Raw genomic sequence first — 25,008 nt, forward strand, 5'->3', positions numbered from 1 at the left:
TAACACCATACAACAAAGCACAGGCTGATAGAAAAATACAATTAAGATTAGGGTAACTGAAAGACAATGAACACAGAGAATGAATGAAATGATATGACTATTGAATATACAATGCTCATGCAGCATACACACTATGTAGTGAATGAATATTGTACCTCGAACTCCTATATCTCATGGATCAGAGCAGGGATAATGAGCTAGAGAGTGTGTCATACTCCCAACGGATCTCGAAACATAGCAAGGCAGCCTCCGAATGTCAAACACTAGCAAACACAGTCAAGGAAGGTTGGATTTTATGCAGACGACAATGCAAAAGAGAGAAAGACTAAAAATGCAAGTGAAGAGAGAGAAATACTAAAAACGTAGGCTACAGGAGAGAGAAAGACTCAAAACGTAGGAAAAACCAGCAACGGCAATCAACATGCTAAAATCAGCTCCGAATAGTGTGTGGTAGGTTGGAAACAAGTGTCAGACTGTTGTAGACAGCAATGGCCAACTTGGACCATGATGTCCTCTACATCCGGAATATGGCAACAAGCTGAAATACCTAAAATCTACAAAAACGAGATTAAGGCTGAATGGAGAGCAGTATACCTATTTATAGAAAGTTTGGGCTCTCCCAAGTGGATTTGTGCTTATGAGATACAAATACTCTCTAAAAACACGTTTCTTTTTAAATAAGCAAGGTTTCTTCCTTAAGTAAGCATGTTTTGGGGTTGTTTAAGTGAAGCTAATGCATTTTTAGCTCAACAGTTTCAAGCTACAAAAGGAGATATTGATCATCCTGTACTTGGGGATCCCGATGACAATTGGACACTTGAGCCGGTGCCTTTGGAGCATATCCGTCTTGAGGCTCCACCATCAATGGAGCAGGAGATTGCTTCACCATGGGATTCACCTATTAAGCCAACACTAGTAGATCTTCTAGAAACTTTTTCAAAGATAGCGACAAGGGAAGTACCAACCTCCTCATTGGGCACGTGATACACTCCGTGATGCAAAAAATTGAATGCGAGTGGTTAGAGTCTCAAGTTGGGCAAGTACCACACTTGGTTTAATGGGAGTAAGAAACGAGGGGGAGCTTAGCATCAACCCATCTGCCTATAAGGCATAGTCTCACATTAGCCCCCTAAAATAATGCTTAGCTAGATCTAAGATAAGACCCTAAGTTGGTGATAATGTTTTGGCCCTTTTCTAATTTTTAAGGAAAAACCACTCAACTAAACGGGTCCACCAAACTGTAAGATGATTTTGTCGAGAACACCATTCACTTTCTTCCATTATTAACATGGCATATACTAGTTATCTAAGCAAGCATGCTACTCACACTCTCCTTGATTAATTTTTACATGAAGCTCGCCTTATCAAATGGCAAAGTTTACAAGTTGAAGAAGGCCCTTTACAGCCTCAAAAAAGCTCCATGTGCTTGGAACAAGAAGATGGACTTATTCCTCCAAGGGAAGTTAGAGTATCAGCATTGCACTGTTATTGATCCCCTATTATACACCCTTGCCTTAGTTGAAGAACACGCATTATTCGTACTCTAATAATTGCTCAGGAATACTTGGAAGAAAAATTGGCCTAGAAAATTTAATTATTGGCTAGTGAAATTACTTTTTTGAATACTAGAATAATTATTAAATTAATTTTTAAAATTAATATTCTAAAAATTAATTTAATAAGTTGGATAACGCTGAAAAATTGGATTAGAAGGCTGCCACTTGGCAAAACTTGCCTATGCAAGTGGAAAAAAACGTTTTTAGGGATTGATGAGAGTATATTCCAACCATTGTGAGAGAGAAGGAGGCTATTAGAGAGCAAGACAGAGCACTTCATGTGGTTTGCAACCACCAAGGATTAGTCCTACAGCATGTGACAACAATTTGAAGCCCTCCAGGAGCAAGTGACAGCAATCCAAGGTCCTTTTGGTGCAATTGACGACATATAGGAGAGGGCGGCAGTCTTTTTGGTGGTCCGAAGCTATAACTGACAGCTTCCATACCTGTTTGAGCAGGGCAACAATAGGTTTTCAGTGTTTCTCACAATGGAACTCTAAAATTTCTCTCCGCAGTATTCTCTCTCATCCCTCAGCCATCTCTCAAGTTATCTCAGTATTTTCCAATAGTGTGAGCCATCAAAGGAAGATATTTCAGTCAATCTCTACTGTAAACTCTAATTTACAGTAGAAATTAGGGTTTAACAACCACCTCGAAATACGTGCTCAAAATTGAGGGCCTAAGACTTGAATTTGAATAGCTGATATTGAGGAATTTCAAGGGGATTCAAGAGGCTAGCTAGCCAATATCAGGTTTGGAGATGTCAATTCTTCTCTATTGGACAGTAGACTAACTCCACTATCCCACCCTCGATCAAATCACGCACATAATGATACTAGATCTCTCTATGTTTTGTGCATGTATGAAACACTGGATTCTTCGCAATAGCGATTCAACTCTGATTATCACACCTTAGCACAATCGAGTCTTCATCCTGCACTCCCATATGCCATAAGATCCTCCTTAACCATACTACTTCACATGTAGCAAAATAGATCTCTACTTTGGTAGAAGACAATGCAAGGCCAATCCTCCAGCAAACCGAGGGGAAAATTGGTTTGGAGGCTTGCTGGTCTATTTTGATAGCAAGAGACATTTGGATTAGCGAAGGAGATCAAAGGATCTCAATTGTACTCCTTCCATTTGCAATTTAAGATAAAGAAATACCACAAGGAGCACCAATCTTTGGGGCAACAAGCTGTCCATTGTCCAAGATTAAAGTGGTAAAATTTGCATTTTCAGTTTATGTGAATTTTATGGTTGCTGTAATTACTGTTAAATCAAGTTTGTACCACCCTATCCGAGAAGGAAGGCTAGTTTCAATCAAAGGTTGCTTTCTACTATCTAGTATAGATCTCGTGGTGGATGTCTACCTACCCTCCTATAAGGTCAGGTGACTATTATGCAGCTGTAAAACAGTTGCTTGGACAAAACATGATATGACAGCTGGCTAGGAATGCAGATAGGAGAGATCATGTAAAAACATAGCCTTTTTGTCAACTCTAGGTGATCTGCTGAGACTGCAATGCAAAATTCAGTGGTCTAATGCTGCCTAACACCTTGCTAGGATGCAGCTATCTCCTGCAAAAATGCCCGCCCTCCTAGAGCTACTAGAGACGAAGTCCTGATTGGCCACTAAATACAGCTGCTGCATCCTTTAAGGGAGTGCCCTCCTCCTGCTCTGTTACCGTATAAGAGGGCCCATGCAAGCATGCAGTGAATATAATGCAAAAGGATCAAGCAAAACTTATAGACAGCAAAAATAGATATAAATGAGTCATGAATAGCCCCTGAGCACAGTGCATGAAGCAGTGTCAGTAAGGGTGCCAGATATAAGGGAATAGGCCTGCAAGTGTTGGTGCTAGGGATTCCAAAAAATACAAAATAAATGCAGGTCCTAGGGATGCCTATATATAAACAAAAACATGTATGAGACACAAACAAAAAAATTAGGCCCAATGTGGCTTCCCACAATGAGTCCAAAGCCCCAGAAACCTCAAAAAATGAGTCCCTCACTGAGTCTATGTGGAGCACATAAGCAAAAGATATGAGCAAACCATTATCAATCAAGGATCTCCAAAAAAATGGTATGTGCTTGCATTTTGTCCCCAATTTGAGCAAAGAATTTCCCTCCACTAGGAACCACAAGATGGGGAGTAAACCAATGAAGGGGAAAATAACTTGTAGTGGCCTGCCATGGAAATTCAGTGGAGTCAAAAGCAGGGTCATACACAAAGATAGTGTCCACTAGGTCTGTACAGTATCCAACATTTTAAACTAATTACAACATAGTTACCTCCAAAAGCAATGTGAGAGTTGGAGTGGATCGAAGCTCACCTGAGAGTGAAGTAGACAATGTGGAGAGTGGAAGCACGACACCCAATGCAATAGACTGAAAGTGTAAGATGAATGTACAAAGTACAACCCTTTAAACCTTAGGGTTATAAGAGGGTGTTCACACCCGAAGTGTGTGAAACACGATAAGCGCCCGAAATTGTGTAACATAGGCACATAAAATAAAGAGCATAAATCTAGGGGGGAAAACCTCTCGTACAGAGAGTAAAAAGTGCCCCAGCGTCCTACTGAAGATCACCAACACTTCTCTATGAGCGTAGACGTGAGTAAAACCCAACAAACCCCCCTAGAGTGAAGAGTGATCAAAATACAAGGGTCATCCGCCACCAAAGGAGATCAAATTTAAAGCATTGAGAAATGCTTCAAATTTCTCACGAGGAAAAACTTTGGTGAAGATGTTTGACACATTAGTGGTGGTAGGACAATAGACAAGGCTAATATCTCTAGCATGTAGCCTCTCTCTGACAAATTGATAATAGATCTCAATGTGTTTCATGTGTGCATGAAACATTGGGTTCCGTGCCACTGCAATGGCACTCTGATTGTCAGTGAACAAAGGAGTAGGCTCCGTGATAGATACATCTAGATCAGTTAGTAAGCGTCTAAGCCATACAATACACATTCAACTGTGGTAGTGAAAGCTGCCTTGTATTCAATTTCACATGACAATGTGGCAACAGTGGACTGTTTCTTGCTAGGCCAAGATATGCAAGATGAGCCAAGAAAGAAACAATTGTTACTAGTGGAGTGACGAGAATCGTAATCACTAGTCCAATGAAAATCATTGTAAGCATGTAAGTGCAATGATCCCCCCTTGGCATAAAGCAATCCAAGAGTCCTAGTACCCTGCAAGTAACAGAAAACACGCTCGACAGCTTGCCAATGTGATATGCATGGTAGATGCATATATCTACTTAGGGCTGAAACTGCAAATTGTATGTACGGTCATATATCAAACAAGTCATTATCATCATGCAATGACAACTTCAGTCCAAGTTCCATTGGTGTACAAACTCGCTTGCAAACCTGTAAGCCAAACCTCTCAAGAAGTTTACCAGTGTATCTTGACTGTGATAAACCGATACCTCTAGCATCATGAATGAACTGAATGCCCAAGTAATAGTGCAAAGACTCCAAGTCTGACATCTCAAAAGTTTGCTGCAAATTTTGTTTAAATGCTGAAATCTGATCAACATGCGTCCCTGTAAGCAAAAGGTCATCAACATATAGACAAATGATTGGTATGGATCCCCCTTCTTTACATACGTAAAGAGTAGACTCTGATGAGTTGTTTATGAACCCTTGGCTGAGTAAAAAAGCATCAATCTTTGTGTACCTAGCTCCAGGAGCTTGTTTCAAGCCATATAAAGCCTTTTTCAACTTACAAACCAAGTATTCAAATCCCTCAACTGCAAAGCCAATGGGCTACCAGATACTTCTTCATGATGTTCCCCATGTAAAAATGCAGTATTTATATCTAGCTGATGCACAATCCATCCATAATGGGCAACCAAAGCAACCATCGACCTAATGGTGGTTATGCGGGAGGTAGGAGCAAATGTCTCCTCATAGTTAATGCCTTTCTTCTGTGTATAGCCCTTGGCTACAAGTCTAGCTTTATATTTGTCAATGGATCCATCTACATTCCTTTTCAGCTTGTAGACCCATTTTGTTCCAATGGCTTTCTTTCCAATAGGCAAAGACACTAAATCCCATATTTGATTCTTAATGATGAAATCAAACTCAACTTGCATTGCTGCCATCCAATGCACACTATGTTTTGCATCCTCAAAACATTCAGGCTCCTCATCATCAACTATATTTGCTACCATAACAAACTCCATGGTATGTGTATTATCATGCATACGAGCTTGCCTTCTAGTACGACCAGCCATGGGCGCATCCAAATGACTATCTTTCATAGTCTGTAAATACCATCTAGGGATTTGTCTAGCCTCCTAACTGTACACAAGCTCTTGCTGAATTTCAGATTCAGCACTTTGCTGAATATTCAAATCAGCCATGGGCTGATTTTCTACATTATCCAATGGAGCAGTTGGCTGAACATTAAGTTCACTTGCTAAAACTCCAACTGAATCACCAAATGAAATGGGAAGCAGCCCTTCAAATACATCACTAGCAGCTTGATATGTGTCAAAACCAGAAAGGGATGATTCTGATTTTTCATCGAAAAGTACATCCCTACTAACAAATACCTTTTTAGAGATAGGATCAATCTATATCCTTTGCTCTCACTGTTGTACCCCACAAAAATGCATTTGACAACCTTGTTATCTAACTTTTTTCTAAGTACCTTGGGAATGTGTGCATATGCAAGACACCCAAAAGTACAAAAGTGCCAACATAAGGTTTTCAGCTGTTCCAAGGCTCAAAAGGCGTGATATTCTTTAATGCTTTGGTGGGGCATCTATTCAAAACATGGCAAGCACACATAACAGCTTCCATCCAAAAACTGTGTGGCAAGCTTTTTGCTTTCAGCATACATCTAGCCATCTCCACGAGTGACCGATTCTTTCTCTCTACAACCCCATTATGCTGTGGAGTATAAGCAGTAATGTACAAATCTACAATGCCCTTTTGCTTCAAAAAAGAATTCAGCATAGAGAACATACATTCCCCCCCTCGGTCGGAATGGAGAATCTTTACCCAGCAGCCAGATTGGTTCTCAACAAGTGCTACAAAAGCCAAAAAACGCATCATATACTTCTAACTTTTTCACCAAAGAATAGACCCAATAGAAGCCAGTAAAGTCAACAATAAAAGTCGCAAAATAGTAGCAACCACCCAATGACTTCGTCTACATAGGGCCACATACATCTGAGTGCACTAACTGTAACCTGGTTGTGGCTCTAAAAGCAACATCACGGGGAAACGAAAACCAATGCATTTTTCCAAAAATACATCCCTCGCATAAGTGCTCAGGAGATCTCTCCAAGAGAGGTAATACATCAAGCATCTATGTACACTGTAAAAGTATTAAGCTACCATAGTTTACATGCTCCATGCAAGCCATAACTCCACCTGTAACATAGCAAGAGTAAGAGTGAACGCTAAATAGGCCGACTGATCAACTGAAAGAGCATCCAACTCATATAACCCATGACATAGAGTGCCAGTCAAAACCAATGTCATGTGTTCCTTATCTCGCACTATGCATCTATCATCATCAAAGGTGACTTGCAAACCACACCATGCCAAAGAAGAAATAGATAACAAATTCTTCTTTATACTTCGCACAAACAAACACTTGGTAAAATTTGGGGTTTTTGCTGAAATTGCATTATTTTGGCAAAATTGGACAGTCCTATGCATGATAGAGGAAATGCAGATGTGTGTTTGACGCCTTGAGCACAAAACTTTGGGACTTTTGACCGTTCGTGTCAAATTTTATGCTCGTGGGTACATATACAACAGAAATTACAGCTGAAATTTTGGGATTTCTCATATAATGTGATGCACATGCCCTTTGGAACAGCTGTATTCAGTGGGATAATGCTGTAGCACTTGGTTTGGTGCTTCTGAAAACTTAATTACTGATCTGAAATCTGTACTTCTACGTGGTCATTTATTGCTGATTGGTACTTGTTTGTACCTTGGTCACTTGGGTAACAGTTTGGGCCTGCATTTACTAGTTTTTTTGTCACATTTGGGATGAAAACCATGGCTGGCAGCAATGACAGCAGTAATTTGATGCATATAAAGAAGCTTGAAGGCGCACATAATTTTGCAGTGTGGCAAAAACAATGCTATAATATCCTGTTACAAAAGAAGCAGGCAAAGCCGATCAAAACTAAAGGGGCAAAGCCCACGGACATGGATCAAGATGATTGGGATGAGTTGAATGAGCTTGCACGCTAAACCATAGAGCTATCGATTTCTAATGCCCTGCTCTTCAACATTGAAGGTTTGGATTCTGCATATGCTATATGGACTAGACTGGAAGAAACATATGCACAGAACAGTGCTGCAAGTAAAGTGTATTGGCTGAAAAAGTTTATGGATTTACGTATGAAAGAAGATATAGCAATTCTACTCACTTGAGTGAGTTTAACTTCATTTTCAGCCAACTGGTTGCCTTGAAGTTCATGATTGATGAGGAATTTAAGGCTACTTTCTTGCTTTGCACTCTACTAGAGAGTTGGGATACACTCAGGACTGCTATGAGCAATTCTAATGTGATCCTTTTGTATCCTGATGTAGAGAGTGCTCTACTTATGGAAGAGATGAATCAGCAGAACAATGCATCCAGTAAGTCTTCCAGTGCTTTGTATACTAGGGGCAGATCACAGCAAAAGGGCAAATATGATGGCAAGGGACGCAGTAAATCACGTGGCAAAGATGTTGAATACCATCATTGTGGCAAGAAGGGTCACTTTAAACGTGACTGCTACAAATGGAAGAAAGAGAAAGGAAAAGGCAAGAAGACAAATGATTGCAAGGAAGAGAAAAAAGACAGTCAGCCTAAGAAGAGCAGTGTAAAAATTGAAGAAGTGAATGTAGTCACTCATGACAGTGACAGTGGGAGTGATGTACTCTTTTTCTCTTCACATTTTGGTACACATGCTCTACTTGCAGATACCGATGCTGACATGCATACCTGGATTCTTGATTCAGGTGCTTCCTTTCATGTCACCCCTCATCGTGAGTGGTTTTCCACCTATACAAGGGGTCGACATGGTGTTGTCCATCTTGGAGACAACTATACATGTGAGATTGCAGATATTGGCAGTGTGCAATTACGGTTTCAGCATGGCTCTGTCTTTACACTTCAGCATGTACGACATGTACCTCAACTCAAGAAGAACTTGATTAGCACAGGGCAGCTAGATGATGATGGTTTTCATGCCACCTTTGGTGATGGAAAATGGAAGATCTGTAAGGGATCTAGGGTCATTGCCAGAGATTGCAAGAGTGATACGTTCTATCCACTTCATATATCTAGTGTGCATGACCATGTTGTTGCCGTGACCGAGCAGCCAAGTATTTCTTTGTGGTATGGCCAGTTGGAACACGAGTCAAACAGGAATGAAAGTGCTTTCTCGTTTGGATTACTTACCTTGTCTTCGTTATGTTGATTTTGAGCACTGTGATCATTGTATTTATGGCAAGCATGCATAGACTTCTCACAAAAAGTCTCTTTCTTTGAAATCTTCTCCTCTAGAGTTAGTACATTCGGATGTATGTCAAATGCCAGGATTATCTTTAGGGGGAAAGAAATATTTTGTCACCTTTGTCGATGATGCTACACGGAAAGTATGGGTTTACCCTATTCATAGCAAGGATGAAGTGCTTGACAAGTTTAAAATTTTCTTGGCATTGGCTGAAAATCAAACAGATAAGACACTTAAGTGTCTTCGCTCTGACAATGGTGGGGAATATGTGTCCAAAACCTTTCAGGCATTTTGTGACAGCAAAGGGATAAAGAGGGAGCTCACTACCCCTCATAATCCACCCCAAAATGGAGTTGCAAAGCGTATGAATCAAACCATACAGGATAAGGTCCGTACGATGCTGTCTCATGCTGCATTACCCCATGGTTTTTGGGCAGAGGCTGCTACGACAGCCGTTCACTTGATTAATCGGTCACCAAACAGATCTTTTGGGGGGGGGGGGGGAGTCCCCCAAGAAGCGTAGTCGGACAAGCCACCTTCATATCCTCATCTGAATGCATTTTCCTAGGATATGGTGACAAGGGTGAAATGGGATATAAATTATGGGATCCCGAGAAAAGGAAAATAGTACGCAGCAATGACGTTATCTTTCGGAAAAATCGCATGCACAAACAGCCCGAAAAGACTGAGGAGGTCCGTAGGGTTGTATTCTGGGAAGAAATACCTTTTGGACAACAAAATGTGTCCGATGTACAGCAGCAAATACCTGTTGTAAATGAACCATTAAATGTAGGAAATGGTGTTGGAAATGATCAGCCAGCTATTGCCCATGAAAATGAGCCACTACATGTACAAGAACAGCCAGGACAGCAAGCTGTTAATGCTGATTTGCAGGCTGAAATGCCAGGACAGCATGCTAAAAATGGAAATTTGCAAGAACAGCCAGCAAGCAATGACCATTGGGTTAGGAGATCGTCTAGGGCTACTAGACAACCTGACAGATTTGTTCCTAGTGCAATTAATGTGGCTGAGTATGTCATGTTGACAGACTGTGGTGAACCATCTTGCTTCAAGGAAGCAATGGACAGACAAGACAGCAAGAAATGGTATAAAGCCATGCTGTCAGAGATGGAATCTCTTGAAAAAAATGGCACTTGGGACTTGGTGCAGTTGCCTAAAGGGCAGAAAACCCTTCCATGCAAATGGGTTTACAAAATGAAGGTCACTTGTAGTTCCTCACCCAAGTATAAAGCAAGATTGGTTGCAAAGGGTACAAGCAAGAGCATGGAATTGACTTTGATGAGATTTTCTCTCCTGTAGTCAAGATGACTACATTGAGAACCATTTTGGGCTTGGTTGCAGTTGAGGATATGGAGCTCATACAGATAGATGTAAAGATTACGTTTTTACATGGCGATCTGCATGAAGACATTTATATGCAGCAGCCTGAAGGGTTTGTTGAACAAGGGAAGGAAAAAATGGTACGTAAACTCAAAAGGAGTTTGTATGGGCTGAAACAAGCACCAAGAGAATGGTATCATAAGTTTGATACATTCATGCAGTCCCAAGGCTTTCATAGAAGTCAAATGGATCACTGCTTGTACATCAAGAAGGCAGCCCAGATGGCAGCCTGATTATCTTGGCCTTGTATGTTGCTGACATATTGATTGCTGGCAAGGATACTCATGCCTTGGATTCATTGAAGCAAAGTCTTCATGACAGCTTTGACATGAAGGATGTGGGTGATGCAAATCACATTCTTGGCATGCGAATACTCAGAGATAGATCTAAAGGCTTACTCTATCTATCTCAGTAGGAGTATATCTCCAAAGTTTTGCAGCGTTTCAATATGGAGGGGGGGGGGAACAATTGGGGTTCCATTGCCTCCATATATGAAACTCAGTGCAGAGGACAGCCCTACATCTGATGATGAGAAGGCTGAAATGGCCAAGATACCATATGCTTCAGCTGTTGGCAGTTTGATGTATACCATGGTTGCTACACGTCCTAACATTACTTTTGTAGTGGGAGTGGTTAGCAGATACCTAGCAACCCCTGGCAAGAAGCATTGGGATGCAGTGAAAGGTATTATGAGATACCTCAAAGGCATAAAGGAGTTGTGCATCTGCTTTGGAAAGCAAAAGGCATTTGTTGTTGGCTTTACGGATACAGACTATACTGGTCATATGGACTGCAGGAAGTCCATTTCTTGGTATGTGTTTACTTTCACAGGAGAAGCGATCTCTTGGATCTCCAGGCTACAAAAGTGTGTTGCATTATCTACTACAGAGGCAGAGTATGTAGCTGCCAATGAGGCATGCAAGGAGGCTTTATGGCTTTCACGTCTGGTGGCAGAGCTTGGCATCACAAAGGTACCTGTTCTCCATTGTGATAGTCAGAGTGATATCATACTAGCACGGAATCCTATCTTTCATGCAAAGACAAAGCACATACAAGTGAAGTACCACCTCATTAGAGATGTACTTGACAGTAAGAGCATTGAGCTTGTCAAAGTGCATACAGATGATAACCCTGCAGAGCTTCTCACGAAAGGTCTTCCAGCAGAGCGGTTTGCTCATTGCCGACAGATGATGGGAGTTGGATAGATATATTTATTTCAACTTTGTACATACCTAGACTTAGCTTATTCTTTTCTCCTCTTAAGGCACATTGCCTTTAGGTGGGAGGTTGTTGGGAATAAAGAGCCATCGTGCCTTTTATATGTGCACGGGTGTGAACACACCCTTAGCACATTGTACTTTCATACATATATATATCTAAAAACCTAAAGTGGTATACTCGTCATTGTACCGAAAAACGTGTTCACTCTCTACTCTGCTCTCTTGCACTCTCTCTGACTCTCTCACAATGTGCAACGACTGTCTACTTCAATCTCTGTGCCTAACCTCGCTTTACGGAACAGTAGAGTGAGTGAACTGGAGAACCCGAAACTCAACCTCCGGAGAGAAGCCACTAGCTCCGTGCATTCATACTGGAGGAATACGAAGGCCTCGTCACCAAGTCACGGCTGAACCTCCGACGTCCCGATCTAGGTGGTACCTGAAGATCCTGGGTATTAGTAGAAGAGATGGCTGGTCCAAGACAGCCACCCTAAGAAAGTAGAGGATGGGTGAAGAATTTCATGTGGAGTAGGTTCCCCCTCTGAAGTGAGAGGTGAAGGGACCACCGCTAAAGTCGAAGAAGAAGTAGATGCCCCCTTTGAGGGCAAAGAAGTAACATCCCCCTCTGAATCCCTCTCTGAAGTAGATAGGAAATCCAAAAACTCATCGATCACGGACTCCGAAATGTCTGATGACCAAGGAAGTACAGTCAGTCGTGCCAAAGAAGGTATCGGGGGTGCCGAAGAGCTCCCAAAGGTAGCCTCTCGAACCTAAGTAGTCGAGGGTGGGAAAGCGTGGGGCTCAGAATGAGCAAGAGGTGGGCAAACAAGCACTGTCTCTCAGTGGAGCGGACTGGGTAGCTGAAGAAGAGGAAGGAGTCGAGCAGCCACTGTCTCTCGAAGGAGCAGACTGACGAGAAGACGGTATCAAACAATCACTGTCTCTCGATGGAGTGGACTGCAAAACCCCAAGCCGTGGTAGCCACTGTACCCGAAAATAAGTGAAAGAAGACTGCCATAGGCATTGCGACGATCTCCAGAAGGTTGTAGCACCAATCGATCCTCCATGTGCTTGAAAGGACTTAGTGCGCATTGGATGCATCTTATTGCCTTGAGCATAGTACTCTGATAGTCGATGCAGAATGATCTCTGTGGCCTAGAAAGGAGAGGTGGCACAAGGAGTGCCTCGTGGAAGACGCATGTACTCCAGGGGGGTGGGGAGCAAAGGTCGAAGTCCACAAGCATCGGTGGTGTGTCCGGTGATGCCACAGTAGGAGCACCCAATAGTCTGGACATCTGTTGGTAAAGAAGCCATGGATACCAATGTGCCTTGCTAAAGAAGGAAGAGGTCAGCCACCATGAACCACGAACCGCAATGTTCGTCTCAAGGGGTGTGAGAGCAGTGTGAAGCACGAACCGCAATGTCCGCCTCAAGGGGTGGGAGGGTAGTGGAAGGGCTGGAAGTGAGCTGCTAGTGGGAGGAGGATGTGACCAGCAGTAAGAGGTTACAACCAATAGAAAAACGCAGGTGAGGAGAGAGAAAGACTAAAAACGCAGGCAAGACAACCTGCAGGAGAGAGAAAGACTAAAAACGTAGGCAACAGGTGAGAGAAAGACTACAAACGCAAGCAGGACAACCTGCAAGAGAGAGAAAGACTAAAAACGCAGGCAGGACAGCCTGCAGGAAGCAAACTCAGGGCTGTGATGACGTGGCAGGCTATACGGCAGCAGGTCTGCGCAGGAACAGCAATAGCCTGGTTAGAATCAGCTCCAAACTGCGTGAAGAGGGCTGGAAATCAGGCGCCAACTAATGGAGACCGCAATGGACAGTGAAACCACCACCGGTCTTTGCCTTCATTGGAGTGGAGAATCTTTGCCGCTAGGTGAGCAAATCTAGCTCTGATACCATCTCAAAAGATGATATACCAGCGAGACAGTAGGATTTACAGGGAGGAAGACGGAGCGAACTCGGCAAACATGGAGAAGAGAAGAGAAGAGAGAAGAAACTCTGATGAATGGAATGATGAAGTTCTGAATCATGGAGTGAATGCGATACAAGGGACCAAGGGTGCCGTAGCACAAGGAAGATGATGAAGACAGCCACGAACCACGAACCGCAATGTCCTCCTCAAGGGGTGTGAGGGTAGTGGAGAGGCTGGAGAGAAGACGTGACGGACTAAATGAATCAGCCGTGAAGAATGAATGAGAGAATGGCCTATAAATAGGCATAGTCAGTCTAGGATGGCGCCCCTTTTTGGGGCTGCAAACCCTAAACGCACAACCCAAAAACGCAAAAATGCAAACTGCAAGTGAAGGGTGAAGGGTGAAGGGTGAAGGGTTTCTCAACACCTTGTGCCAACAAAGATCTGCACAAAAAGTAAGCCTACCCGCCAAATGAGCTCTCATCTCTACAAAAGTCAACATGCTGCCATCGTGAACTTGAATACATTGGCTGTTAATGATGGCTCTATTAAAAAGAAATATGCTTGACAATGGGAATTGACTGCTAATGGTCATTAAATACTGAAATACAATGAATGCTTTCAGCCCTCAGGGACTCTGACAGATCCCAAGACCAACCAACCAGCCAAGAACTGGGGCTGTGGATGCAAAATGCCAAGACTGGACTGCAGAACACAGGTATGGAGGATGACAACCAGCAGCAAGGCAGCCTTAATGACGATAACCAACAGCAGATGATGCCATTTGGCAGCAACAACAGCAGTGATCCCTGTATCCGGCACATAGGAGTGATGACAGTGATGGCTGGCAACAAGGCATTGACATGGTCCAAACATAGGGCCAGCTCATGGCAATGGCAAAGCTCTGGTCAAGAAAGTGATGACTACATGGATGAGAAAGTGGTCTGCCTATGATCCCCTATCATAGAACCTTTTTACCAGTTTTCCTACAAATTTCAGTTTCACATCTTTCTTTTTCAGGATGCATGAGAGTAAAGAGAAATTTGGGTCAAGTTCCCAACGATCTGATGTTATTTGCACCTAGAAAAACAGCCTGTGGAAGGGGATGAAACAGCAGCTTTGGTACCAATTCTTAGAACAATGGCAACAGGGCAGACCAAGAACACAAGCAACAATGGAGAAGCAATAAAGGAGAGAGACAAAGCTCACACCTCTGCTCTTAAAGGTAAGGGAAAAAGAACAAGAGATAAGTTAACCCTAAAATGAACAAGAGTACTGTGCACACAAGCCTGAGGGGGAAAAACTCTGAAGGAGAAACAGCCCGGATGGTCCTAAGTATGTCTGGTGTTCACACATCACTACCATAGCATATGCTGCAGCATTAGTCTCTCAACTCCATAATTCAGTGTTCACACCACTCAAACTATGCCTTCCAGCCATGACATTGACAATATACCTTGTATCCATGTATGATTAAAACTTCTACAGCAGTCTCATCCCCAAAAACTGTGAAGAGTATGGAAATAGTCAGATCTGGCAAGCGCACAAGTCTAGACTGTTGTTGTAAAAATTGGACATTGTTCTTGAGAGTCGTATGTTTTCACAGATTTTCACAGATTTTCTCATACTTAAAATTGGATCCTTTGATTGCCTACTCAACTGTAGTGTCATGACTTCCACAGGTGCAGTGAACAGGTTGAAAATTCATGGGAACCCTTGAGATGCACAATTAAAGAAAGTTATGCACAAGAAGGTCCAACCAGGGTATCAGTGGAAGTGTGGCAATCCGAGCACTTTAAATATGATGAAAAACGACACAAAGGTGTCATCACAATTATGCCAAAAAAGCAAGCATGTCAGAAAAGGCATCAAAGAACATGAAGTGCTGGCCAGGCTAAATATATCATAGGCAGAATGACAGAGCAGGTGAGAAGCTAGTAAGAAGTACAACTGCTGAATGACTGATGTGCAACAGCAGTGATAGTCATCAGGGCCTGCCAAAGAAGTAAGGTAGAGACACTATTTCATGGCTTTTCCATAATTTCCATGAGGAACTGCAGTGATAGTCTTAGGGGTGAAGGCACAGACAATGGTCAAGGTTTCTAGCTCTCCTGTCCTGCACATCCCATACTAGGATGACACAACATATCACAAATACTTTAATTACCACCATTACTCTTCAAACTTCATGATAAACAGAGATTCTAAGGAATAAACACAGTATCATGTCCTTTTTTTAACCCTTCCACCTTTTTTTAAAGGTGAAAATTTCAGAGAAGCCTGCAATATGCTACAGTCCACTTAAGCAGAGTTGGTTGCAAAACCATTTAAGCAGTTTGAAATATACCAAGCCCAATGGCTCACAACATCCACGGCGACAAGACCTGTCTTGATTGATCGACCAGCAGTATTGAACTCTTCTGAATCATACTTCTTCCCAGCATATTTTTCATCAAGTATGGTAATCACTATTGTTAGCACAGCAAAAAAGGTCCCATACGCGAAGACTAATCCATAACCTACACCCTGGTAAACAGTAAAGTAGGATATGATAAGTATTCCTCAACAGTCGACATCAGAGATACTACATTCTACAATCAGCAATAAACATTTCACTTGGGCAGCCTTCGCTATCTTCAGAACTTCCCACTATAGATACCTTGTCAGTATAACTATGCCAATGATAGCTTTCACCAGCCCTACCTAATCATCCAAACTCATGGAAAAATCTAGCATGCCTGATTTTCTAATGCATAACTTTAGTTTCCCACCCCCCCCCCCCCAAAAGGGGAGGGGATTTTATCAATAAACTCCTTAGTCAAACTAAACCAAAGCAAAATGCAATAGAACATCAATGATAAAACAACATAACCAAATAGTCTCCTAGCTAACTCACAAGGACAAGCCCAATACACGGACTGTGAATAATCAATCTAATGGTCTGTTGTGTTAAAGCATATGTGACTCAGGGTGAAAGGAGGAGCTAGAATCTCATGTATAAATAAAAGCATCTCTCCTCCTCCTCATTGCACTCAAGAGTCACCCTGCAATCTCTCCCATGAAGGGCGTGAATGATCTTTGATCAAATCCTAGAAAGGGTATCTAGTATGTATATGTCCTGTGCCTCAGTGTGGACTGCATCTCACTATCCAAATATACGAAGTAATAATGCTAGCAATGAGCCCCATTGAGCAAATACCATTATTGATCTTCACGTCAATTATCTGTTGAGAAAATACCACTTTAGTGCCATCTTCCCCTCCAGTGCTGCCACCTGTCCTTCCTGCTGCATTTTAGCCAAGTGAGCTGCTGGACAGCCTCTCCCCAGCTGTGACAGGCTACATTTTGGCTGTGGTGGCCATTGATGGTGCTGCCCCCACATCCACAACCATTCCAGTGCAGTGCTTTTGACTCTCGCCTGATGTCCAGCTAATCCCCACCATCCTCTACTTTGTCTAGCACATCAATTGTTGCATGCATCACCCTTGGCTCCAATCATTTGCATTGACATCAAGACCACTGGTTTGCTGCACTCAGAATCTGTCATTGAGGATGACACTCCACCACTCTCCCTCAGCACACTCCCACACAAGTCACTGGCTGTTGGATAGCCTCCGCTCCTTGAGCTCCCCAATTGTACCTCATTCATCACTATTCATTCATTCTTTGAGCTTGTGAGTTTTCGTCACTGTTAGTCATTGTCGTATCAATCTATGTTTTCTCTCTACAAACACTTGAATGTCAGAGTTTCCTTAAACATGCAAAGTTGAATGACAAGCCAACTGGCTATAAATAGCCAGAAATGCCAAAAACTGGCCAAACTGATCTAGGAGGAGCCATAATTGCTGGACACTTGCACATCATCAATAAAATAATCAAGAAAATGCTGATCACCATCATAAATATTGGTCGCCCCATCCTGGCCAATGTGAAGGCAGTCCACACCCGCTGAAAAAGAGATGCACTCAGCAAGAAAATAACCAGCCAGTGTGAACGCTCCTAAAACTGACTTTAAAAAAATTGTATGCTTTAAACAGAGATGGATTGAATGTCAAAGCTCCTAACGTCCTCGTGTCACTTAGACTAAGGCTCACTAGCAAGAGCTAATTGCACGTGACACACAATTGTTAATACCCCCTCTCAAATCTTGAATGTGGCTGAAGGCCAAAAAAGATGGCAAGGGTGGTAGAAGAAATGCCAATGTTGAAGGAATCAGTTGATGAATAAGCTCCTAACAATCCTAGGAATCCTAGGAATCCCCCTCTGAAACACAAGGAGCCGAGAAATCCATTGTTAAACAACACGGACCTTGAGCATGGTTTAGCTATGGAGGATGATAGAATACATAGACATGAGCCATGATGACATAGATAAGAGACAATGACTGTTACTCAAGTGAATTAGGTTCCAAGATTAAGTGCTCCGACTCATAAACACAATCTTGAGTAGGACATAACAATGATTGAAGGACAAAGTACAATAGCATTGCCTTGAAATAAGAACCAACTACATACTTGTGTAGCCTTTTAGTTGTTCCACTCTCCTCAATGTGCTTATGGGATACAGAGCATACATCATTTGTCATATCTTTCAACACCCCCCCTCAAATAATGAGTTCCTACACTTGTTGGCTTTTGCCCCCCCTACATGATGACATGGCCCGGGAGACTAGCTCATAGATAGTCTAGTCAAGTTAAAGCTTGAAACTGTACATCTTTGGCAAGGGTTTTTACAAAACAACATCCATTAAGGGAAACAAAATCCACTCTGGGAAAACATAAGATCCACTATGGGAAAGATACAATGAAAATTTCTTCAAAACAATCTGTCAAATTTATTGTTGGTAGCGGAAGCATCTTCTTCATCCATGAACTAATTTTGATGGTTACCATTCTACACCTATTGTGCTCTTTTCCTATGGAAACATTCACTAGCCATGTGGCCAATCTTACCACAATAATGACATGTGACTCAATCTTTATTGTTGGAGTTGAATCCTCAACCTTAGCCCTTTACTCCATAATTCCTTTGGTATACAACAGACTGTCTCTCTATGTTGAGACAGCTCCCTTTGCATCTTTGTTTTTATGTTTAGTTTCTTCATCAAGTAGAGAATACTCAATGTCTTGAAGTGAGAGTTTTGGAACATTACTTAAGGTAGATACAAGGTTCTCATAAGGCTCTTGGTTTACACTTGCTAGCAAAACTGCTATGGCTTTATCTTTATCAATGTTCTTCTTAAGAGTTGCAAGTTGAGTTTTTCGGCTCTTAAACTTATTAATGTGCATGGTCATAAAAGAACTATCCTTTACATCCAGCTTGTAGAATTGCATGAGTAATTTTACCTTGGAGTTTTTAGCTTGAGTCCCAAAAATTTTATCAAGTTCCTTCCAAGCCGTTTTAGCATCTCTCATACCAGAGATATGATGCAACACATCATCACTTGGTTCCCAGGCAATGATGCCTAGAGCCTTGTTATTCATCCTCTTCCATTCTTTGGCTTTTGGTGGAGCTACTACAAGGATCCCACTATCTGAATCTTCTTTCCCGCCATCTGCATCACCTGCATCATCTTCAATGAGATCCCAGAGGTCTTTCCTCATGAGGTGGTACATGGTTTTTTCCTTCTAGGCATGAAAGCTTTCACCATTAAATTTTTCTATTTGTTCAAGTTCAGACATTTTGGGAGAAGAAGGTCTTACCACGAGTTAATGAGATACTCAGGTAGTGTCTATCCTTTAACAATGGCCAATAAGAGAGCTAAAACTGATTGTGTCAAAGGAAACAAGAGCATTAGTGTCAATCAACACTATTCGAGTATCAAGAGATACTATGCTTGAAGCTTCATGTTGATGTTGAATCTTCTTGTTGAGCTTGAATCTTCCCCTCCTTGCTGATTTGATGTGGCAATCCTCAGTGGTACAATAGATTAGAGTGGCAAGGACTTCAATGTACCAAGCAGATGAGAGAAATGAAGAGTTTTAAGAGCTTGAGTGAAACTGGCTATGGCTTTCTGCATTAGGGTTTTGTAGGCGTATGGTCTTTTCCTTACAGCAGCGTGTAGAAGTGATCATTCAAGGAAATATTTTATGGGGAGAGAGCTTGGATATTGAGCTTCAAAACCCTAAATGGCAGCATGTATGCACAGCGATGACTATACAACCACAAACTAGTGCAATCTAACAAGCAACCATGAATGTTGGGCAAGAGGGAGGTCAATCTTCCACTGTGATGTAACAAGGAGAAGCTCCAAGGCAAAGAAAGAAGTCTTTAGAACATATCTTAGTGAGATATGCCCTAGTTTAAGAGATCCAACTCCTCCAATGCAAGTAGGTAGGTGTTGGCTATGGCAAACAAAAGAGAGAGTGTGAAAATGAAGTGAGATATGAGGTCATGAGCTAAAATTGAGCTGGACTAAGGTTGATGAGAGTTGAAGAAGCAAAGAACTGAGTTGAAGCCATGCTCACCATGGCTCTAATACCATGTTAAACAACACAGACCTTGAGCATAGTTTAGCTATGGAGGATAGAATACATAGACATGAACCATGATAACATAGATAAGAGACAATGACTCTTACTCAAGTGAATTAGGTTCTAAGATTAAATGCTTCGACTCATAAACACAATCTTGAGTAGGACATGACAATGATTGAAAGGACAAGGTACAATAGTAATGCCTTGAAATAAGAACGAAGTACATATTTATATAGCCTTTGGGTTGTTCCACTCTCCTCACTATGCTTATGGGATATATATAGAGCATCTCAAAGCATACATCATTTGTCATATCTTTCAACGTCCACAACCACCGATACTGCCCCCCTTTGCAAGGGATAGGAGGTATGAGGAAGCCACCAAAGAAGATGGTGGAGGATAGGATGGAACCTATGGGAAAGGATGGTGCACAAGTGGAAATGTGTGTGGCAATGGAAGTCTACCTCATAGCACTCCATACAATGGAAGGGCAATGGAGCTTGTATAGCTCTCTCTCTTGCAACCTTGTCACTAAAATAGCTCCCGAAGAAGAATCCTCGATAAAGATGGCTTGCTTGATGAAGAAAACCTAGGTACCGAGTCTAATAAGACCATGAACAAAGAGGAGCAAGAACCCCAAGTCCAAAACATGAAGGACTTCCAAAACAGAGCTCAATGGACAGTCAGGCAAAACTGGCAAAGTGAAAACACCACTAATAGGCACTGAACAAATGTCACCAACAATGTCTACACCCTCAAATGGACGAAGATTCCGTAACAAATCTCGTTGAGAAGTCATATGACACAAAGCATCACTATCAATGAGCCAAGTCCTCTCTAACGACAAGACAGCCAATAAAGAAGCTCCTCCATCTCATGGATGTGAAGAAACATAGACTTTTCCCTCTCTCTGCAATATCTCCCAAGCCAACATGCCACCACATGAGGAGAACAAACTCCAAGTAGGCAACGACCAATACCTTGCATAACCTTTGGCTAAGGCTTATAAAAACCTTAGCTAAGGCTCAATAGCCTTGTAATTTTCTTGCACACCAGTTGTTGTTAACACAAAGAGAGAGAGAGAAGATTTTCTTCTGGTCTACGGATGGACGTGACACCTCTGTCTTGTGACACTGTGTTCCTGCCCCCTGCACCACCTGTTTCCTTGCCTCTGACTAGCACAGGGTCCCGTTTTGCCCTACCAACACTTCGTCTCCTGCCCTTGCCTTCTAGAGGCATGTCTTCTGCCCTGCTCGAGCTACGTCTGTCTTCTGCATTGCTCGCGCTCTATCCCAACACGACTGTCTATCATCGTCGACCTAATCTGACATTCTTCTGGCGCCTTGCCCTGCATCTAATGCTGACAGCGAGGGTCTGATGACCTGCTCTAATCTCGGGTCTGTCATTGTGAACGTGACTACAGATTGAAGACACCTATGGCACAGAATGACAGCAGACTATTGATCTGTACCTATTTGTAAATACGCACAGAGAGAGAGTGAGCGCCCTGCAAATAGCTTCAAATCTCTAGTTAAAGTGGTGATACAACATGGCTGGTCAGGACATGGCCTTTATTGACCAAACGGTGGCAGCCCTTGGTCCGGATTTTGAAACAGAGGAACCAGAGGATATGGTTCCTTGCACAGAGGAGATGCCACCTGGTCCTGATTTCCAGCCTGCGGGCAAACGCACCAAGCATACTTCGGAAGATACAATGGATCATCACGAACGTTCTTATGCTCAAGTTGCTTCTGATTCTGTGGATTCTCAGGATGTTGTGACTGGGAGCATTTATTGGAGTTTGCCAACACTCTGCTTGGTGATTATGTTCAACATAATCATGAAGCATTTTCTGACTCCGAAACTGAAGATGTTCTAGAAGCCACTGCGGATCCTAAAAATGTTTTGCGCTCATTCGCAGTGTTTTATGAACGTGCAGTTATACTCTTCTTCACTGGTAGGATCCCAGTGCTTTCCTATATTCGCCAGTGGCTGCAAAAGTCTACTACAAGGGGAGTGTGTTGAAGAGATTTTTGTTGGGCCCCGAGGCTTTTATGAGGTGCTATTGAAATCCAAGAAGCATCGTGCCGATCTGTTAACTAAACTGCCGTTGTTCTTTGATCGCCGTTTGGTCCATGTTGTGCCATGGCGCCCAATGGCAGATTTTCAGCACTTGCTTCAACGCGAATGCCCGGTATGGGTTGAAGTGGAAAACTGTCCGACTGTCTATTGGCCACTATTAAAGGATGCCATGGCCGTTGTGGGTACTATTTTGGTTCCCCCGAGCCTAAGGGCCACGAATCGTAACCGTTTGTGTATGTTATGGGACATTACTCGAAAAAGGCCTGCTTGGTTACGTCTTAATTGCTCTAGCATGCATCCTTTGCACTTTCGTTTGAAATGGGGTAACTTTGCAAGGCATTGTTTTTCGTGTGAAAAATTGGGACATTTTATGGCCGAATGTCCAGCGAAGCAACCGACTTCAGATGCTAAGCATGTTTTGCCTCCCATGGAAGATGTGGTGCTTGATGCTCCGTCGCAGGATGCGACCCAACCACCTAAAGTTTTGGATAAAGGCAAACAACATGTTTCAGATTTGGATTCCCGTGGCAATGACTGGGTAGATGTACGTGCAAAAAAAGGTAAAAGGTTTGATGCTGGCATGGCAGATACTGTGCCTAATGCTTCACAAGATTCCTTGTGTACTTATATGCGCAGGAAAGAAATGTTGTCTTCAGAGCACGCTGTGCGTACTATGGTTCCTTCTGCTCCCCGTAATCAGTCTACTAGGAAAGCATATACAGACGGTCCCAAGGGCCCACCCGCTAAGCTGGCTTTTGATGCTAGAGGTAAGGTGATTACCCCATGGGATCGTCGTTATCCCCGTTTCATCCCCAAGACAGTGGATACACCGTCTACCTCTAAATCTGGTCGTCGAAACTCTTTTGCCGTATTAGCTGATTTTTTGGATGAGGAAGTCCTTGACATTCTAGCAGAAAAGGTTAAATCGAGGCAAGCTTTGCCTCGTTCCTGATTTTCTTTTTTGAATACATATGAAGATAGCGACGTGGAATGTGCGAGGCATTTGTTCTCGCAATAAGCAACATGCCATGTGGAGTTTATTGCATGAGAATCAGTGGAATGTCTTGTGTGCTGTTGAGCACAAGAGTCACAGTGAAGCAGGAAAAGTTGTGGATTGCCATGGGTTTCGCTTGTTTTATGCAGGGACACATGCCATGCATTATTCTGGTGTGCTTATGATTGTACATGAGAAATATCAGCCTGTTCTTATTAAAAATGATGTACATGGTCGTTTTGTGATTATTAAAGTTTTATTTGAAGAATAGATCTTATGGTTACTTGGGCTCTATGCTCCAAATGACCCTTTATCCCGCCGGGATCTTTAGAATACTTTGCAGACCTCCTTGTCACTTGGCAAACGGGGTTTTTTGATGGGGGATTTTAATATGTGTGTTGATCCTTCACACTCCACATCAGAGCATTCGGTGATGGACGCTCCGGACAGCCGTGCGTGGAATGCGTTTGCTCTTGCCGTACTTAAGCAAGATCTCTGGTCATGGCTACACCCTTCTTCTACAGGGTTTACTTTTCATTTTGCGCAGTATACAACTACATGGTCGCGGTTGGACCGCATGTACATCATGCAAGATGATGCTTTTCTTCCTGAGATGCTGAAAATGAAAGTGTTGCAGCAATATGCCTTGTCGGACCATTTTCCTCTACAGCTTGAGATGCTTGTACAACCCATTGCACCTTTTAAGCAATTTCTAGATAGACTCCCTTTGTGTTTCAACTCGTCTTATGTGAAGCATTCAATCTTTCAAGGTTATATGCAGCAATTGATTGATAGATTTTTATTGGACTTCCTCTCTAAGGGCAATGCTTCTTTTGAACGATTGCTCTCTAATGTGCAGCCAGTTGTTCGGCAATATGGGATCCATCATGCCTTTCTTTGTCGGCGGCGTCAACAAGCAGCGGAGGAATTACTGGCTTTGGTTCGTTCTCTACTGGTGGAGACTCCAGATGATGTATTTCTGCTGCCATTGGCTATGCGTTTGGCTGATCTTATTAAAGAGTTTCAATTGAAATCTTATCAGCAGGCCAAATTGCAAAATTTGACTGAGAATTTGCAAGATAGTGCTTGTCAGACTCATAAGTTCTTTCGAGCTCTCCATGCATCTCTTGCTCGAGAAAATATGACTAGACTCTAGGATGCAGAAGGTCAAATGGTCATTGATCCTCATACTATTGTGAATATGTGTAGGAATTATTTTCTAGACCTTCTTAGTTCTACTCCTTCACCTTCTGACCAAATTACTCATGCCCGCTCAGTTTTCTATGATTTGGTTCGCAATAAAGGTTCCACATGACATGCAAACTACTTTGGAGACAGATATTTGTGAGGCGGAGATTATGGATGTTTTGTTACACTTGCCCAAGGATAAAAGTCCCAGTTGGGATGGTCTCACCAATGAATTCTTTGAGGTTTTTGCTACCCGACTGGTGAAACCATTGAAGGCTATGTTTCAGCAGGTTTGGGAAATGGGGTTCATGCCTTCCTCATGGAAAGAAGGACTTATCAAACTGCTTCCAAAAGTTCCTTTGCCGTCTATGTTGAAACATTAGCGACCAATTTCTTTGATGGGTTCTATGTATAAAATCTTTTCCAAAGTGATAGCGAATCGGCTCCATAAGCATCCTCCTGCCATTGTGCATCCTCTTCAATATGGTTTCATTAAGGGCCAAAACATTCTGCATAATGTCTTAAATGTGCAAATGGCTATTGACTATGCAAGGCACTCTAATCAGAAGGTGGTATTGATTCAATTGGACCTGGAAAAGGCTTTTGATTATTTAGACTGGTCTTTCATTGCAGAACTTATATCTACTATGGGCTTTGGTACTCGGATGTCTCGTTTGATCTAC

The 25,008-nt window shown here is 42.4% G+C and overlaps 1 protein-coding gene across 3 annotated transcripts in view; it reads right to left on the bottom strand.

Annotated features, from left to right (window-relative positions):
- LOC148037440 (urea-proton symporter DUR3-like) overlaps positions 1 to 25,008 on the bottom strand; it is a 204,885-nt gene that overhangs the window by 144,722 nt on the left and 35,155 nt on the right. For 2 of the 3 annotated variants that reach the window (XM_087676377.1, XM_087676376.1), the window contains exon 2: positions 15,933 to 16,111. The exons of the other annotated variant lie outside the window; for it this stretch is intronic. In XM_087676377.1, the coding sequence (XP_087532503.1) occupies positions 15,933 to 16,111 (179 nt within the window). The remainder of the gene's footprint in view (positions 1 to 15,932; positions 16,112 to 25,008) is intronic. 3 annotated transcript variants of the gene reach the window in all.

This window comes from Lygodium microphyllum, chromosome 4 (genome assembly GCF_053477565.2).
Source record: "Lygodium microphyllum isolate KBCC chromosome 4, Lygodium_microphyllum_v1.1.10, whole genome shotgun sequence".
NCBI classification, from domain to species: Eukaryota; Viridiplantae; Streptophyta; class Polypodiopsida; order Schizaeales; family Lygodiaceae; genus Lygodium; species Lygodium microphyllum.